This window comes from Thermothielavioides terrestris, chromosome 2 (assembly GCF_000226115.1).
Source record: "Thermothielavioides terrestris NRRL 8126 chromosome 2, complete sequence".
NCBI classification, from domain to species: Eukaryota; Fungi; Ascomycota; class Sordariomycetes; order Sordariales; family Chaetomiaceae; genus Thermothielavioides; species Thermothielavioides terrestris.
In genome coordinates, this window is record NC_016458.1 from 352,619 (window position 1) to 373,342 (window position 20,724).

A 20,724-nucleotide genomic window follows, 5' to 3' on the forward strand; every position below is an offset into this window, starting at 1 on the left:
CAATGTATAGACTTTGTAGCCCTACTGTAAATTGTAGCCCTACTGTAAATTGTCTATATATACTACCTAAGGTATTTGAGTATAGTTTTCTACCTATATGTTGATAGTTTTCCTCTCTCTCCTTAGACTTGAAGTCTTCGTTAATCGAGGATCAATTTAGCTACAAGTTATCTAGTACTTGTTTTGCCTTGCTATAACATTACTTTAAGTCTTACTACTATAGGCCTACGAAGGCGATACAATATCCAATATAGTCTTTCTCGACAGGACTAGTTTAGTTAGCTAAGGAACTTAAATCTCTGATAGAACCTTCGACTTACCGACAGTGTAGTGCGATAGGTTGGCTAGGAACCAATTGGTACTAAGGACAAACTGTTAAATGTACAATAGGTTACTAATAGCGAAGCAACCTTTGATCAACTAGTGGCAAGCAGTGCGATTACCCCGTCGAGGCGATTTAACTATATCAATCAATAGAAGAAGTCCCGAAAGAGGTACGATTCCGACAATGGCTTATAAGACAGAGAATGTAGGTTATATTCCTAGGCCTATTAAATAGGGCTAGAACACCTAGAAGATTGATCCGGTAGATCTCTATAAGTTTAATGTAAGAGGTAACCGAGGTACTTAAATTCGATTGAAGATCGGCGATTTAACTTTGTTTAGCTCTTAAACCTAAATGATTACCAACTTAATTAAGGAATACGAACTTACGAATCCTATTCCTAAGTTTTTTAACTAAATTAGCTAGATTAAGTATTTAGCTAAGGAATAGGAGACAGATTTGATTAAGCGCTATTTAAAGCTTAAGAACAAGTATATTGCCGTTACCTATTTCCTTTAGGATAATAAACTGATCGCTTCTAAAGAGATCTAGCCGTTGAGTATCGAATAGGTCGATTAGTTGCGAGGCAACGATCTTATTAAGATGATTTGATTAATTATTATATAGCGTAATATAGCAATTGGATAGGCTATAGCCCTATAAGTCACCTACAATGTACTAGCCAATTCGATAGCAATGCTACTTATAAGAGTTTAGCAGTTTAAGCAAGAACAAGGCAATATCCTTAACCCTAAAGAACTATCTATTTTATACGCCTAAGTCGAGGTACTCTTATATAACAAGATAGTACTAGAAGACAAAAGGACGAAGCTCCTTAAGAAGATTGCTAATATAGTCGATCTATAGGGCTAAGCTATACCTTTAACCTAAACTAAACCAACGTAAACTAAGACGTATATAGAGTTATATAACTCTAATCGTCCGATCTCGATAATTAAAAAGACTTTTAAACCTACGACCTATACGAAAACTACAAAGATTATTGACCCTAAGAAGTTTATCGATAATAAAGACTCGAAGTATTTAGTATAGAAGGTAGCTATACTTTAGAAAATCAAAGGGAACTATAAATTGTTCTCGATAGAGGATTCGAAATTTAGATATATAATATCCTTTATTAGTAGAAAAGCAATAGAGGCTTTTATATCCTACTTTAAGAAAGATATAGTAGAACTGATTACTAATTTTAACGAGTTGTTCGACTTCTTAGATAGATTTTATACCGATCCTACCGAACTCTACTATATAAAGAACGATTTTATAGTCCTAAAGATAAGATCTATACCCTATTGCAAGTTCCTTACTAAGTTTATCTACTTTGCTACTAAGTCTAAGAAACCTAAGGACAAGTAGAAAAAGAAGTTTTATATTCGACTCTCTTAAAGCCTCCGTTTCTAGATAGCGAGGGATCTAGTCGATCTGAGTATTAGCTTTAACGACTTTACTCGCCTTGGTTATTAGTTCTCTTTACTTTAGGAGATAGCTAAAAAGGATTAGAAAGATGGAAAATCCAATTTACTAGGATCTAGATAACTAAGTAGAGGATTAGCTTCTATAAAAAAGAAAGAAAAGACCTCTTAGCTAGATAGTTCTAATAGAGATAAGGCCAAATTAGGATCTCCTAGGCTCTTTTAGAAGGAGCGTAATGCCCTAAAAGAAGAGGGTAAATACTTCTATTGCTAGGAGACTAGTTATATAAAGGTATAGTGCCTAAAATATATTATAGCTATAATTAAAAAGATAGAGGTAGACCTAGAGAAGATAACGAACTTAGTTAAAGAAAATAAGACTAAAACTACTAAATTAGAAAACTAAGAGCTCTAGGGAAAGTAGACTCTAACTTAGGGCTAGATATTAGGTTAGCGATTACCTAGGTAGACCTTTAGTAGCTTATAGGCGATTAGAGTCTCTCTTTCCTTTGTATATTAGCTATTAATAGAATTAGTATTACTATCACTATACTTATTGACTCTAGAGTAAATGGATATACCTTCTTTGATCGAACCTATATAAAGCGAATTGCTAAGAAACTTAGCGTTGAGGGGATACTATTTAAGACTTTAATCTCTATAAAAGACTTCTAGGGCTAATCTGTAGACCCTATCGACTCGATCTTGAGATTCGACCTCCGAATTGACAGGAAAATATAGAAGGACACTCTATTTTTAACTTTCGATATAGGGAAGGAGTATTAGCTGTTACTAGGCCAACAATAGCTTGTTTACTACGATATTCTACTAAATATTTACTAGTATCGACTAATCTAGTCTAAAGATAAACTATATAATCTAGAATAGAATTATATCTTTAAGATTCTTTACGACTCTCTCATTTCTAAAGTACTAAACCTTGAACACTAAAAGGATACTAAATAGAGAGACTAAGTAATAGAGTATTAAGATTAATGTTAGAAGGCTTAATAGTAGCTACGAATATTAAAGTATAGAGAAATACTCTTTAAACTTTTACTCGACAAATCCTACTAATTAGTATAACCTACTAAAGATCTAGGAATATATCGATTAGTATAACCTAAGATAAGCCTAGGATTATACTAATTAGTGCAACTCGAAGTCTCTAGAACGTATATCAATAGGAACAATCTCATTGAACCTCTTGAGAAACCTCTTTAGAAGGTATCGTTTAGAGGTATATAAGACGATAGCCTTTAGAAGATAGACTAGGCATTGAAGGGCGAGGAATTAATCCCTCTAAGAATTTGTACTCGACCTATAATATCCGAAGAAGAGGAGGAATAGGCTACCTCCTAGGTAGAAGAGGGTAAGCGACTATAGATTCTAGAAGACCTAATTAAAGCTATAGTTATCTCTATTATAGCCTTTGATAAAATGTTCTTTAAAGGAAATTGACAAGGGAATTCTATACTAGGGTTTATTATAATCGTCTAGATCGACTAAGCTATTGAGGCTAAGAAGACTAGTAAACTCCTTGACGACGAGGACGAAGAGGTCCGAGCCTAAGTCGAAGAAGCGATTACGAAGTATCTTTATTTTATCGAATTTGCCGATATATTCTTAAGAAAGGAATTCGACGAGATACTACTAAGGTGTGAATACAACTATAAGATTAAACTTACTAGACCGCTACCCTAGCGAGTAAGCCCCTTATACTCCTATACCCTCGACTAGCTAGAGACTATGAAAAAGTATCTAGTTAAGAACCTATAGAAGGGTTTTATTGAGCTAAGTACTGCCTTATATAGCTCTTTTATACTCTTCGCTATCAAAGGAGATAGGACCTAGAGATTTTATATCGACTACTAAGCCCTAAATGAGGTCATTGTTAAAGACCGCTATCTACTACCTTATATTGACGAAACTTTATAACAACTAGGAAACGTTAAAATCTTTATTAAGATCGATATTTAGTAAGCTTTCTACTGAATTCGACTTACCTCTAGAAGCGAAGACCTAACAACCTTTTAAACCTAATATAGTCAATTCTGCTATAAGGTCCTACTGTTTAGCCTATACAATAGACCTACTACCTTCTAGCGATTTGTTAATTTCTAATTCTTCGAGTACTTCGATATATTTATAACCGCCTATATTAATAACCTAATTATCTACTCTTAGAATAAGGAAAAGTATTATAAATATATATAGCTTATCTTTTAGAAACTATATAAAGTAGGTCTTTAGATAGATATTAAGAAATACGAATTCTACACTATTGAAACTAAGTTCTTTAGGTTTATCGTTAGTACTAAAGGCGTCTAAGTAGACCTAAAGAAGATTGAAACGGTAGTTTCTTAGGACCGACCTACCACTGTATAGGGAGTATAAGCCTTCCTTAGATTCTATAACTTTTACTACTAATTTGTCTATAAGTATAGAAGGATTATATATCCCCTATAGCGCTTAACTATTAAAGGAAAACTGTTTAAGTAGACCGAAGAGTATAAGGAAGCCTTCTAAGAACTTAAGAGGCGAATAACCAACACCCTACTCTTTAAACACTATGATCCTATTAGAGAAAGCTAAATCGAAGTCGATATATCCAGTAGAGTCGTAGCTAGAGTCTTCTAGTAGAAATACAACGATGGTTAGCACCCTGTTATATTCTTCTTAAAAACGATGTCTAGCCTAGAAAGCAATTACCCTATCTACGACAAAGAGCTCCTTACTATTGTATATACTATTGAAGAATAGTACCTAATACTACTTAGCCTCTAGTAGCGGTTTAACATCTTATCTAACTATTATACATTGCAATACTTTATATAGAAGAGGCTACTTAATATACAATAAGCCGGATAGGCTAAGCTCCTCTCCGCCCTAGATTTTTAAATCGTCTACTAACCTAGTAAGTAGAACGCTATTGCCAATGCCCTATTCTACAAGGCTAAGGAGCTTGCTACCTAGAAGGAAGTCTAAGAAGCTTACTATACCTAGACAGTCCTCCCTAAGAGTAAGCTAGACCTATAGATCCTAGAGGAACTAGAATTGCTGCCTAAGGAGCCTACTAAGTACGATTTATAATATATAATCTATCAAATCGAAGTTGACGAATCTAAGCTATTTTGCCTACGACGACTCGAAGGATATAAACTAGTAGATACTATCCTCAAAGTGAACTAGGAGAGCGAAGCCCTAGAGAGTTTCTAAGAGTTTACTTACTAGAATAATACTAACTAGACCCTAAGCGACAGTAGCCTCCTACTAAAAGGAGGGAGGCTAATAGTACTACTAGATAGTTACTTACGAACCTACCTATTAGCCGAGATCTATAACTAGATCTCTATAGCCTATCTAGGTAGGAACAAGATATGAGAGTTGGTCTAGAGACAATACTTTTAGCTAAGGTAAATAGGAGATATCGATAGGTTCGTCTAGAATTACTAGACCTACTAACGTTCCTATATACTCTATGACAAGCTACTAGGCCTCTTCAAGCCCTTAGAAGTCCTTGCAAGACCTTGGTAGTACGTTACTATAGACTTCTATATAATGCCCTAAGATAAGTTGGGCTAAAACTAAGTCTTCGTTGTAGTAGACCGCTTAGGGAAGTATAGCTATTTACTCCCTTACTATAAGACTACTATTACCAAAGAGATAGTGCAACTCTACTACTAGTATATTTGGTGTACCTATAGAGCTCTAGAATCGATCACTTTAGACTAAGGCCCTTAGTTTATCTTAGTATTCTAGGACAAGTTCTATAAGATCTTTAGAATTAACCTATACTTCTCTTCTTTAGAGTACCCCTAGACAGATAAGTAGACTAAAATTATAAATCAATACCTCGACTAGCGTCTACGCTCCTTTATTAACTATTTCTAAGACAATTAGTTAAAATTACTGCCTATAATAGATTTTATTTAAGCTATTTTACCCTACTTATCTACTAGCTTCGCCCTATTTGAGGTCGAGACTAGTATACTCCCCTAGATGACCTATAATTAGTAGAAGCGTATTTGAGAGTTTAATAGCGCTAAAGATAAGCTTAATCGTATTAAAGCCTAGGAGATGCTCTCTAGAATTAATTCCATTATCTAATTCGCTAGAGAAAGTATATAGAAAGCCTAGGAAGCTTAAAAGCGGTAAGCGGATAAGCATTGGTAGCTAGAAGAATTTGAAGTTGGTTAAAAGGTCTATATTACAAAGGGCTACTAGTAGATAAACCGACTAAGCGATAAGCTCGACTACCTAGTTGCTAGGCCTTTTCTAATTATCGCTAAAAAGGGTTATTTCTATAAGCTAAAGCTATCTAAGACCTAGAAGATATACCTAATGTTTACTCTAGATCGACTCTAGAGGGTATCGAATAACCTATTACTAGGCTAGGAACCCTAGTCTAAGCCGCCAATTAAGGTAGATAGCGAATTGGAATAGTAAGTCGAAAAGATTTTTACCTCCTAGATATTTAAAGGGAAACTCTAGTATCGCGCTTAGTAGATCGGTTAGGGCAAGAACCCTAAATAGTACGACGCCGCTAATTTCAAGAATATACTACACTATCTTTGGGAGTTCTATAAGGAATTCCTCTACGTAGCTAGACCACCTTGGCGATTGCTATAATAGCTAAAAGCTTATAAGGAGGATTACTTTGATAATGAACATCTAGATAATAACCTACTAGTATCTAAAGGACAATATAATCCAACTCGATTTAGGAGACATCGTACATATATATAAACCTACTATAAGGTTGTAGGATAACATTTTATCCTAGCTCCCTTATATACCTACTAGCCTAGATATAGCATCTTGTATAGCCTAACGGGCTATAGAGCAGATTTCTAAGTCCTATAGAACTTAATTGTATAAACTTTGTAAAAAATAGGCTCGCGAGCCAATTCTTCTGATTACCAACAGCTAGCGGAGGACCGCAATGTATCTGTTATAGGGGTACGACGCTTTTTCGAGGGGGGGGTAATATAACGGCATAGTATGCTAACCACTGTTATATAACTTGCGTATAGACCTATTATATAACTATATACTTATATAACCTCTCGAGTTAGTAGATTTATAGGATTCGAGTCGACTTCTAGATTAGGAAGGAGGGGTTGACTTGCCGATAAGGAAAAACGCACTAATAAGGCGAACTGCGTCTTACCCCGTAATGTACAGACTTTATAGCCCTACTGTAAATTGTAGCCCTACTACAAATTGTCTATACGCACTACCTAAGGTATTTGAGCATAGTTTTCTACCTATATATTGATAGTTTTCCTCTCTCTCCTTAGACTTGAAGTCTTCGTCAATCGAGGATCAATTTAGCTACGAGTTATCCAGCACTTGTTTTGCCTTGCCGTGACACTGTGCTAGCCCTCTCCTCTAGCACAATAACAATCTATCTCTCTGACACTTATACCTTTTGATCTCTCTCTATTTGAGCTTGCTCTCGCTCTTTAGGAAAAGAAGTATAATATCTCTTATTTAGCCTACTCCTATCTCTACGATATCCTATAGCTTGTTAAAGACCTCGACGAGCTAAGAAGTATCCCTTCTTAGAAAGATACGTTGATATATCGACTATACTATGTCCTACTATATAATACTTTATAGAAAGCGACAATCAAGTTGGACTAAAGTGTTCTCCTAAGCTAGGTAATATATACTAAGCCGATACTAATCGTTGATCTAGAGGATATAACTCGATCCCTGCTTAGCTTAAAGTCCTTTGCCTAGAAGATCTATACTGGTATAGCCTAGGTGATAGATAGGCCTGTTATAGAATTGTAGCAAGCAAGGTGGTAGGGGGAGAGTGTCTAGACGATAAGTAGGAAATTCTTCTCCTACTTAGACAATAACCTTATCTTCCTCTCCAACTTTGTCAGCTTTCGATATAGCCTAGATAGTATAGTCTACAAATATAGGAGTAGTAAACTGTATAACCTTCACCTTGGCTAAGTCTACTATTGTAGCCTAGATTCTAGAGATAGGTATCCTATATAACTAGTACTACTAACCTAGTTGGTCTTTACCTAGTTAGATATAATACCTGAGATATAGAGAGTATCTTCCTTGCTCTTAGCTTGTCTAGCCGCGCCTAGCTTGATTAAGCTAATTCTTATAGAAGATTTTGAAGTTTTATTCCTCTTAAGCTAAATTGTCTCCCAACTAAGCGGTATATAGCTCGACTACAACTTCGATTCTATAAGCAGGGTAGTAATAGCGACCTCTAATATTAACTTCGATTACAACGCTATATTTATAGTATGGTATATCTTCAACTAGAGAATCAATGAGTTCCAACTTTTATAGTTATCTTCTCCCTATTGAGCTGAGTTAGAGCTTTGGGCCTAGGGTAGATAGTATTTCGTCAACAACTTTGTTGGTCTAGATCGAATCTTACTTCCTTAGAATATATTCTATAATGGATTTAGCCTCTATAATAACAACTATATCTCTCTTATTGGCATTTATATTACTATACTATTCTTTAAGGAGTAGTTGCGGAATTGGTATAAAGGGATATTTCCATTGACCTTTAGTCCTTTCGGTATAGAGATCTCCGATATATTCTAGTCTTTAGTCTACTTTGTAGGTCTTAATCAAGGGAAGTGGATTATTGTTGACGATAAGCGTGTCTTTGTATATAGTTTCATTATATATATCACTAGTGATATAGTCTCGTAGTAAAAATTGTCTAAGTGCAAGTCTTATTAGGCTACTCTCCTATATTGTAGCTATTAGGTTAGGATTAACGAGAAATTAGATCTAGCGTTCGATACTATAAAAAATGGACGATACTACTAGTAGTATATCGACGATATTATATACGTCTAGTCTCTCTTAACTAAGTCGATATAATCCTTTGCTAAGACTAAACTTAGTATCTATAGCGACATTAAACTTATTAACAATATACTGCTACTATTCCTAGCGCTTAATATTATTTAAATATAGCTAGCGGATATTGTATATTCTAAGTTCGCTAGCCTTATATAAGTGTTGACCGACTTCCTTTTCGAAGACGAAGGCTTCTTATATAAGTAGTATTGGAAAGAGATAGCCTTTATTCTCTAGACTTTCCTATTTCTACTAGGCTAGCCAAGGATTTAGAACTCTAAGACCTATCGCAATTCTTTCTAGATAAGGGAGTATAGCTAGCTTGTTATTCTTGCTCTAGTCCTAATATTAGGCTAGCTTTAGCTAGAGCACATTAAACCTAAGTTCAACTAGCTTTTAGTCAACTATATATCTTAGTTTCTCGATATTTCTAACTTCTTCTATAGCACTAAAGCCTTCTAGCCCTACGAATAGCTTATTACTATATACTAGAAATTTATATAGTCAGCTATTATAATCTTTAATCGTATCTTATTAGTTTTATCAAAGGAACTAAGACGTATTATTATTTCTAGTTGGCGAGCGGTGCAATATATATGCTACGTGCTTAGCGAGGGAAAGAAAGTTATTATATAGACCTAAAGGCAGCTTAGAGAAACCTAGAGTCGATAGCGAGCCGCTACTTCTATATAGCGACGAACTGTGCTACTACTACCGATGTTTTTAGATATATAATCGGTATAGTCCTATATCGTCCCCGCTCTGTTGGTTAACCCATTGCTATTGGTCAACCTATCGCCGTTGGTTATCTTATAGGCTTTAACTCAATGTAAACCTATTTCTATAGATTAGAAGGGCAACGAGATTCTTAGAAAGAAGGGTCTACTAAATATCTACCAAGGTTTATATTTACTAGACGTCGTCGATAAGTATAGTTTATATCGCCTTACATTAACATTCTAAAGCGATGTCATATACAACTGTGGCAAAGGCACCTATGACCGTACCGTGGTCAGGGGTGACGAGCGTTCCCTTAAAAAAAGGAACCTTGCCTATAACCCCTTCGTAGAACAGTAGACTATATCAATATACTTTTGTGATATATACTAGTGTTTAGGAGTACCGCCTTATTAGCTAACGAGGCTAAGAGGTATTGATCTTTCTTACCTTTACACTTTTACCGCTAGATAGTCATTGAACACTATCTATATATAATAAGTAGTGCCTACTAACGATTTAAACCTGTTCGCTTCCCGTCGAGGGGAGCTAAGTTCGGATTAGGAGACATTACGAGTTACGCCTAGCAAGTTGTATAGAGCAACGTCTAAGGCAGATAATACTCCTTTATAAAGGAGTAAGCTTCGGAGTATATAATCTATAACGAACTGGTTTATAACCTAGTTACTGTTATTCTAGCACTAAGCATTTACAAGGAGTTAGAAGCTAGATAGATTTAAACCTTATAAACGCCAATGTTTATAAGGATATATAGTAGACATTTAAGTTTATTAAGGACTTTGAGGTTACCTATAACGTCTAGTGGGTAACTGCTATTAATCCCTAAGAACTCTAATACCTAGAAGCTATAGCATTACTCGAAGAGGCATTAGAAAGAGATATCTACGCCCAACGGTATATCAAAATACTATATATTGTAGAGTATCCTCCCTTTTAGATACTCGACAATTATATTCCTTATATCTACCTTGCAACTATTAGGTATAAAGTCCAAGTAGCTATTAGTAAGAACCTTATCCTAGACCCTAGGATCGAAGACGCTACCTCGGAGACTGAGGACTTAACCTAAGAAACGCTAGAGACTTTAGTACTAGAGAGTTGGGGATCGCTAGAGACCCTAAAGCCTTAGAGGACCGACGATTAGCAACTAGGACTAGCTACATTGTTAGAAATATTAGTAAGAACTAGATATAATCCGACTAAGAACTAGCTAGCAACTCTACTAAGCTTAACCTTCTAGGAGCAACTAGAAACCTAGGACATATTAACTATTCCTTAATAGAGATATAAAATCTATATTGTTAGTAGCTATAATCTTAGTAGACACTACTAAGGATTGCGAAGAGGATCGTAGAATTTACTATCTTAGAACTAATAACCTAAAGAGGAAGACCTATTATCTTTAATAGCTTAGTTAATCGGTACTTTCAACCAAGTTCCCTAGCCGCCGCTATAGACGCCTAGCCAACTATCCTAGTACCTATCTAGGCTTTCTAGACTAGGTATAGTTATCTAGAACCTTAGAATAGAATATATAGATAGTTTAGTCGATTCTAATGTCTTTTTACTATTCTAAGAGATACTAAGCCCGCTATATAGATAAGTAGCTAGACCCTCTAGATAAGGAGCTAGACCCTCTAAATAAGTAGCTAGAGCTATAGATATCTAAGCCGCTTTCGCTATATAGGACTTTCTTACCTAGATAGCTAGAATAATAGAGAACCTAAATATTATAATCGAAAGGGTGAATAAGGCTATAGGCGTAGAAGACTATTAGCCTAAAACCGAGGATACAAGTACTATATTTTTATAACCGTCTATATTTATATTGAAATAGAAGATTTAGGACATTGGTCTCTTTTAGCTAGATATAGAGAATGAGGCTAAGGAACCCTAGGACCTATAGTATAATAAATAGTAGCTATATTATAGGGACGTCAACCTTTGGGTTGAGTAGGTAGATTAGGTTATTAGATACTACCTAGTAAGAGAAGAGACCCTATATATAGAGATATAGACCCTACTTTGAGGATTAGCGTTATAATAATATAAATAGTAGCTCTCTACTATAGAAAAGGTAGTATTGACTATATCTATAAAAGTATAGACTAAACATTTGAAAAAGGAGTTTAATATTAAGAGATATAAAGTAGAGAAATAGTTGAATAAAAACCGGTATACTACAAAGGACAACTATAAAGATAAGCTAGTCTAGAAATTCGCTATAGAATACTTCAAATATATATATATTTAGGGAGATACTACTAAAGAGCAATGTTTAATATATCTATATAATTGCCTCTATCTAGAACTTCGCTAGCTATACTCTAAACTAGATATAACTATAGAGATAGGTACGTTCCTTAGTATTCTCGATATTAAAGTATATATTGTTAGAGACAAGCTTCGCTAGGACGTCGCTAAGGGCTATATTATTAGCTATAGTCCTATTGCCAACAATATAGATATAGAGTATAACGACGAAGGATAAGGAGACGACTAGGAGGATAGTAGAGCCTTTTAGATAGAAAGAGGTAGAAGAGGATATCGTAATCCTTAAAGAAGAGATAGGAATAAACTTTAGCGACTTAGAAACAATTAGTATAGAGATAGTGATTGAATACAACTATTTAGTAACCGAAACTTCTATAGTATAACTAGACGTAGAAGAGGATACTAATCGTTCAACGATTATAGAGGAGGACTTAGACTATTCAACGGCTAGAGAAGAGGCGACAATGGCAACTAGGGAAGATCGCCTCGACTTCGACGACTCTAATAGATTCGGATATATATATATAAAAAGTAGTTCGAAGATAGCACCTTCTTATACTATAGCGAGATTATAGTAATAGGAGATGATAAAGACGTTAACCTTTATTACGAAATACTAGAGAAAACTAGGTATATTTTTATCGACGAATATAACACTGAAGCTAAGAACAAGGAATTGGAAGACGAGGAAGCTAATAGTTCTTACTATTTATATTATACCTTTCGCTAGCCTAGACTAAGTTAGAACAAACTACTATAATAACTCCTATAGATTTAGCAATGTATTGCCTATAGTAGAGTCTTTATAATACGTTATAAGCTTTTTAAGTATATAGCCGACGATAGCGACGAAGACAAGTATAAACCTATATAACCCTAAATAGACCGCTAGCACAACCTTAGTAACAACGAAGATAAGCTTAATAATAAAGATATAAACTTTATATTGATCGAAGGACAGATTATAGAAGTATAGCTATATATACTACTATTGAAAGTATTGGACAAATAAGCTATATACCTTATAATCAATATCAGTATAAACCTAGGCGAGCTAGGCACCGAGGTTTACTTTGATATAGGTAGCAATACCAACCTCGTTGATAAGAAGTTTATCTCTAAGTAGGCTAAGAACCTACATTGGATTAATATAAAGCTATACTTTGTCAAAGGCGTTGGAGCCTATACCAAAGTCAAGAAGTAAGTTAAGTTTGACTTCTATATCTAAAGAATCGTCTATAGTACCAACGTAGACGGTTACTTCACTATAATAGCCGACGTCATTGAAGGTTTAGGAGCGAAACTATTGATTAGAACTAACTTTATACTTTGTAACGGAGTAAAGATTGACCTTAATATATCTATCTGTTACTTTTAGTCCATCTATAATATAAAGGTAAAAGTATATATAAAACGGAAAAGAATAATCTAGAAGGTGAAAGCCGCGAATACTATAATGGTCGTACCTATAATGGAATACCTAATCAAGACTATATTTGAATATATAAACACCAATGACGATAATCTAGGTAGCTAGAAACGTAAGCTCTACTTCGCTTTATACGTCGAGGGTATACTAGACGCTATCGTAGATATAAAAAGCGTATACTAGGCTATTATAAGGAACAACACCGTTTACCTAATTACTATTGTCGAAGGACAATGTATTAGACATCTTCTTTAGTATAGCCTAGAGGAGGATATCTAGGCGATAGTATAGAACCTTATATAGTAGATCTAGGATAATATTATAGACGACAAATATATATAGATGACGACGACTATATAATAGGAGCCTAGCAGTAAGGAACCGATAATAGAGACACTAATAGAGGATAAGTATAAGCTACCTACTAAGCAAGAGTTCTATATACTATCCTATAGTATCGAGAAACTAGACGACATCCTATATATCAAGTTAGTAGCAAGGGTAAACGTCTATAGTAGAGACAAATGGTATATAGAAGAGATAAAGGTATTGTTAGACAAGTATAATGTCTTCTATAACTATAGCATTGTCCCTATACTAGAGGATTAGAAGATGAGAATTCTACTTGTCGATAGATAGTAGAATTAGCTCAAGCCTATTTAGGTTTACCTACTGAGCGCTAAAGACTAAGCGATCGTCGACGAAGAATACAATAAACTATATATATAAAGAAAGATAGACTTTATAGACTAGCCAACCCTTGTCGCTTGCCTAGTCTTCGTAGTCTACTATATAGTTGCTAGAAAAACGAAAGGTAGAGCTATAGTAGACCTCCGGCCCCTAAATACGTTGGTAGTACCAGATATATACCCATTGCCCGACTAAGATAATATTATAAATATAATAATAGGCAATACAATCTTTATAGTATTCGACGCCTCTAGATTCTTCTTCTAGCTTCTAGTCGTAGAAGAACACTATAACTATATAGTAGTTATCAGTCCTAGAGGTTTAGAACGCTCGAACATTGTGCTAATAGGATTTAAAAACTCGTTAACTTTTATATAGCGCTTTATAGACCGTTTATTCTATAAGTATAAACACTTTGTATACGTCTATATCGACGATATTATCATCGTTAATAAGAATATAGAGGAGTACCTCAAGTACGTTAAGACGATTCTCAATATCCTCGACAAGGTATATATTTATATTTTAATAGAAAAATCCTTTATAGCCTACCTATTAGTGAGACTGCTTAGCTATATAGTCAATGGCGAAGGAGTAGCTAAAATAGACGATAGGATCACTATATTCAAGAAACTCAAGTTCCCTAATACCTTCGAGACTTTAGAGTAGTACCTTGGTATAGCCAAATAGCTATATAAAGGTATCCTATAGTATATAACGAAAGCGTAGCCTCTATAGGACTATAAAACTAAGCTCCTTGCCTAAGGGAGAGTGAGCGGAGACCTTCTTGTCGCTAAGTCGAAGAACGCTAAGAAAGCATTTACTTTGAATATTAAATTCGAGTCTATACTAGTGGAACTAGAGTCCTTTAAGTTACTATAAGAATATCTGTATAAGTAGTACTTCCTATATTATCATTGTCCTAATAAACTACTATTTATTAAGCTCAATATAAGTAGCAAAAGATATAGAGCAATCGTCTTTCAACTTTATAGCGAATAGGACGGTGTTAGTATCTTTGGCTAAGATATCCTAAGCAACGAGATCTAGCTTATTATATTCTTGTCCTACCTAACTTCCAACGTAGAAAAGAAGTATAGGAGTATAGAAGTAGAAGTCGCTACTATCGTATAGGTAGTTAGGAAGCTCCGAAAAATGGTATAGTTAAACCAATACCTTGTAAATATCCTAATAGACTATATAGCAATTAGAGGCATTATAAAGTATACGTCTCTTGCTACTATAGACCTTATAAAGGCCAACCTAAAGCTCGTTAACATTGTAAACTAGCTATCCTAGTTCGACCTCAACATTTTCTATATACTAGGAAAGCTCAACGTTGTATTAAACACCCTATCACGCCTACTAACCTTCGAGGAGGACGCCCTTAACGAAACCTAAGATACTACTAACGAACTAGAGGACATTTAGTCTACTATCTAGATCAACACCAAGGAATACTACGCTATAGACACTAGTACCTTCGAACTAGTTATTAGTAACAAGTTTAAAGCTAAGTTGACTATAGCTTACTCTAACGACCGTTAGTACAACAAGATCATTAGGAGTCTCTATAATATAGAAGAACAAGCTAAGAAGATCGTTAAATAGAGAGAATATAAAGAGTAAGAAGAAGAGCTACGAAGAAAGTAGTATCGAAAGCTATAGCTTAGACCCTATAAACTAAAGGACAGTCTCCTCTACTACGTCGACTACAAAGGAGTAAAGAAGCTTTATATCTCTAGTAGCTATATCAAAGACATTTTTACCATTGTATACGACAATACTTACTACTTTGGTATAGACAATATAATAGCAAACCTCTTAGTATTTATATTTAATTGAAAGCGCTAGATAGTATATAAATACGTTTAGCACTGCCCTATATATAGAGAGAACTAGACCTTGAGAGAACCGAAGCCTAGAGACCTTTAGCTAATTCGGATACTACTATAGCCTTTCTATACTATTACTATAGATTTTATCGTTGGTTTACCCACTATACCCTCTAAAAGGACACTATAGTTAATAAAAAAGTATCTAATCCTCAACGCTATATACACTATTATCTACAAGTTTAATAAGAAGAAGCTTCTTATAGCTAGAAACGATAAAATATTAATAGAGGAATAGACTATTATAATCCTTAGAGCGCTAATATATATAGATTAGGGACTCTTAGCGCAAATTATCAACGACCGAGATACTAAGTTCACCTCTGACCTATAGAAGGAAATCTTTTATATCTTAGGCGTTAACCTCCTTTTCTCGATAGCCTATTATCCTTAGATAGACAGTTAGTTAGAGAGGATAAACTAGATAGTAGAAATCGCTATTTATATAAAAGCTATAGAAAAATTAGGAACGTTATAGCCTCTACTTCTTTCTATATTGTAGTACAACCTTAACAATATACTTATAGTCACTATTAGAAGATCGTTGAACGAGTTGGTATACGGTTTTAAACTACGTTCTATCCTAGATATACTTCATTGTAAGAAGGGTACCGTTGCCTCTGCTAAAGCTATTAGTGTCCTTAGACAATAGTATTAAGAGGAAGTAGTAGAACAGATCGATTATATAAGCGCTATCGCAAAGATATATTACAACGATAAGTATATACCTACTAAGTTCGAAGTAGGAGATATCGTTTACCTACAACTATACAATGGATACTATCTCCTAGGAAAGTTTAAACGAAAGTAGTTGCTATAGTAGGTAGGACTATTTAAGATTATCTATAAAATCGACAAGAACGTCTATAAGCTTGACTTCCTAGCTAGTTGGAAAGTCTATCTTATAGTTTCAGTTTCCTAGTTATAGAAACTAGATTAGGGGAAAGACCCCTTTGGCTATAATATAGAGCCCCCTAGCCCTATAATCGTTGATAAAGATAAATATTAGGAAATTAAGAGAATTGTATAACGATATATTATCTAGAGGAATTAGAGACCTAAAGTCGAGTATCTAGTACAATAGAAAGGATTTATTACTAAAGACGATTGGTAGATCCTATATATCTAGCTTATTAACGGTGCTAGGGAATTTGTCAAGGAGTATAAAAAGGTGTACCCTATCGACTAAGAGAAGGAACATTGTAATAAGGGTATCGCTATTAAGGAATAGGAGGAAGTAAAGGAGATTCCTCGATCTTAGAACTAAGTTGTTGTTGAGCTACTATAGAGGAAGGGCAACGACCATTGATAGCTATACTATTATTGACTTTCCCTTTCCTTCTTTCCTATTTCCCTCTTTTCCTTTCGTTCGTTTATACTTTCCTTGTTAGAATATATTCGCTTTAGTATATCTATTATCGCTATACTACTACTAGACGTATAAACGCCGTCCTCTATCTTATAGATCTCCTAGTTTTTCCTCTCTTTATCCTTTACTTAGACATTACCAACGCTTTTAATTATAAAACTATAGTCATTTAGTTTATTAAGTACTTTGCTTATCTTAGTTTTCTTATATATAGATTTGCTATTGACTTTAACCTATAAATGGTTAGGGAAAGCTATTCTATTGCTATAAAGGTATAGGGCTTTGAGCCTTAAGGATATAATGTTCTATTCTCTAGTCGCCACTAGATAGTAATACTATTTATCAGCTATAGGCACTACACTATTGTTTTTATTTACTTCTAGAACAGCCTAATATAGGCTACTATAATTTCCTTTCTTTTTATATATTAACCTTAATATATCTATCTTCCCTAACAATTCCTTATTATAGTTATTTATATTCGCTATATAATCAATCGTTAGACCTTTTTATTACTAAGCTATATACATTTATATGAGCTACTATTAGTCGGTATACGCTTATACTATATTTGTAAATCGAGACAATCCGTCGTATATTCTTATAGTGCCTACGTCAACGACAGAGGCGACTATATAGTCGATTCTCTTAGCTCGCTAACGTTATTGAGTAGCAAAGCGTTTAAGTACGATTATATTGATATTATAGAGGGAGATACCTAACTAGCCTTCGTCGTTTATAAGATACCTCCTTATATAAAAAAGACGCCTACTAAAGGCTATACTATTAATACCTAGAAGAGGGAGAGTACCCAACTTATAGCTAAGTAAATAGGAGAAGTAAAGAAAATCGACAATACGCCTAGCGTTCCCTTGTATACCCTAGGAGCTTCTACGTCCTATTGGGCTATTACTAAAGACGTCGCTATTAGAACTATTTATAACAATGAAATAACGGCTATTAAAGAAGCTAATATAGCTAAAGCAATTTAAAATAGCTTAGAGACCGCTTATAAAGAGCGATAGCAGAATATCACTGTAGACCCTATCGTAGTGTCTAACAACGAATAGAAAGTCTATAAGGACTACAACGAAGCGTTAGATAGCGACGCTACGTAAGAGCGCTTAGAAACTCTCCTGACTTATAAGTATATAGAAAGGGAGTAGCCCCTACAACGTACACTAGGGATTAAGTATCTAGAAACTAGCAACGTCTCTTCTACTAGTGTATAGTGCTAGGAAGTCTAGTAAGCTTTGTATATTACGTTAGAAGACAAGGCCGCTATAACTAACGACGACCTAGACGTCTTCGACGACGATAGTGCCGATTATACTAGTAATAAGGAGGATATAGCGACCAAGCTATATTATATCCTAGAGCTTTAGAAAACCTATATATTGTATAGGTACTCTTAGCGCTTAACTAGAGCTATAAATAAGTATATCGTTACTATAAGCGAAGCACTTACTTATATATATATAGATTTTAGTTACAATGACGAATATATAGCTAAGCTAGTAACGTAATTCGCTAGGTTCTACTATATAGTTCTAAAGAAGGATTTCAGTGATAAGCCTACTAGCTTTGTATACAACCTATACATTTAGAGGATTAAAGATATAATTAAAAGAGCCTTTAAAGAGTTCTAAAAGACGAATATAGTTATAGTAAGCTATATACCAATTGCAATAGAAATCTTTACATTGTATTACGTCTCGCCCAAGGGCGAGGGCAACCCTTCTATAAATATAATGTTAGTAGAGCTTAGACTAGCCTATTACAACAACGTCTAAGCTATAGATATAATAAGTAGTACTAGCTATATAGTCACTATGAACGATAACGCTATTAAATCTCTATAAACAAATATAAAAACAGTATAAGCGTTAACTAAGGATCTACTCTAATTTGCCTAAAAGTACCGAGTCTACGTCAAAGAAGTCGAAAAAACTATAGTAGAATTAGTAAAGTTCATTAGTATATTAGAAGTAAATAGTAAAGCTAGTAACTTAGATCTTAGTAGTCTTACCTTCTAGGGTGACCTTAATGATATATATTATCATTAGATAGTAAAGATTAGCGACTTATAGCTAGTATACAACAAGACTATAACGGATCTTCGTTATAAGAACAACGCTCTTCTAAAAAAGATTGACCTCGCTACCTAAACGACAATGAACCTATACAACGGCATTTATATAGGACTAGTATAGTATATATAGGACATTGAGCGCTGTCTAGCGGCTATCGAGACCTAAGCTACTACGATAGACTTACCTACTATAAAGGTAGCCGTTATAAAATAAGCTAGAACATCTATTTAGACCGCTAGCTACTATAAAGCAGTACCTAAGATCGCTCACGCTACAACTATGACTATAGTATACGCCGTTAAAGCTATATAGTTGCCTATATAGAAGACGCTAAGTAAGACACCTATAGCTAAAGCTATACTATTGGTTGTACTAGCAACGCTAGCTAAGACGCTATAGAGTTAGTATAACAATGATATCCGATCAACGTTAGAAGCTAAAACTATCGAGGTTATAGGCAATAAGCGCTAGAGAAAAGTAATAATCGACAACAAGGCGTAGAAGACGCTAACGTATCCTTCTAAGAAAGTTAAGAAGATATTTATATTCGTTGAATATAGAGTAGCCGCGAAGACGTCGAAGGTAGCTAGGGACGACCTATACGCTAGCGATAATACTGTCGACCTAGACAAGTGGAATAAATAAATAGGCAAATCGCAATAGAGGACCTTGCTATAGACCAGGATAATGGATATAGAAATCCTATATAAGGTATAATGTAAATTAGTTTTCTTCCTTTCTATACGATCCTTTATTCTATATTAAGTTCTATAATAATGGCGAGGACGCTATCTTTTTCTTCTTGTCCTTGGGCACTTGTTATATACAACTATGGCAAAGGCACCTATGACTGTACTATGGTTAGGGGTGACGAGCGTTCCCTTAAAAAAAGGAACCTCGCCTATAACCCCTTTGTAGAATAGCAGACTATATCAATATACTTTTATAACATATACTAGTGTTCAGGAGTGCCGCCTTATTAGCTAACGAGGCTAAGAGGCATTGATCTTTCTTACCCTTACACTTTTACCGCTAGATGGTCACCGAGCACCATCTACGTATAATAAGCGAAGACCGATATAAGTAAAAACGAACCTAGTGCCCTAATAATAGTAAGACAATAGCTAATTACAATAAGGAATTTACTTAAGATATTCTTATAATAAACTATTGGAATATAGCCTCGACCCTTATCTAACGTATAAACGATTGGCTCTTGATATTATTTATCCTTATAGGAAGCTATAAACAACGATACTCTAAAATCTATAGCGCATTTAGTGTATTTTATAAAGCTTGCCTATCTCTAGCAGTAGTATACAACCTATATTTCAGCGTTGACAACTATTTCGACGATACGCCTTTGTTTAAGCTCGAAGCTAATAGCAACTATAGAAACCTACTTGCCTTCAATCGCGTTTCCTAGACCTTAGTCAAGGCGCGGAGCAATAAACTTCTTTGTATACTCTCCCCTTATAAGCAACCGAAAGATAGTGAGTTTATATAGCTTCTAAGAGACGTGTTTAGCAATGACTATAACCGAAAAGCAGTTATCTAGGGAAATAAGCCTTTCTAGTAGGCTAAGAAGGTATCCTTTGTAGTATAGTAAGTTAGGTAGGGTCGCTAGAG

At 34.7% G+C, this 20,724-nt stretch overlaps 1 protein-coding gene across 1 annotated transcript; it reads left to right on the plus strand.

Annotated features, from left to right (window-relative positions):
• Positions 1-14,155: 14,155 nt before the first annotated feature.
• Positions 14,156-14,407, plus strand: THITE_2046104 (uncharacterized protein; the record flags this gene model as incomplete). The annotated part of the gene is made up of 1 exon (XM_003651193.1): positions 14,156-14,407. A coding segment is annotated over one exon (252 nt), but the record flags the coding sequence as incomplete, so codon positions are not given.
• Between the last annotated feature and the right edge of the window lie 6,317 nt (positions 14,408-20,724).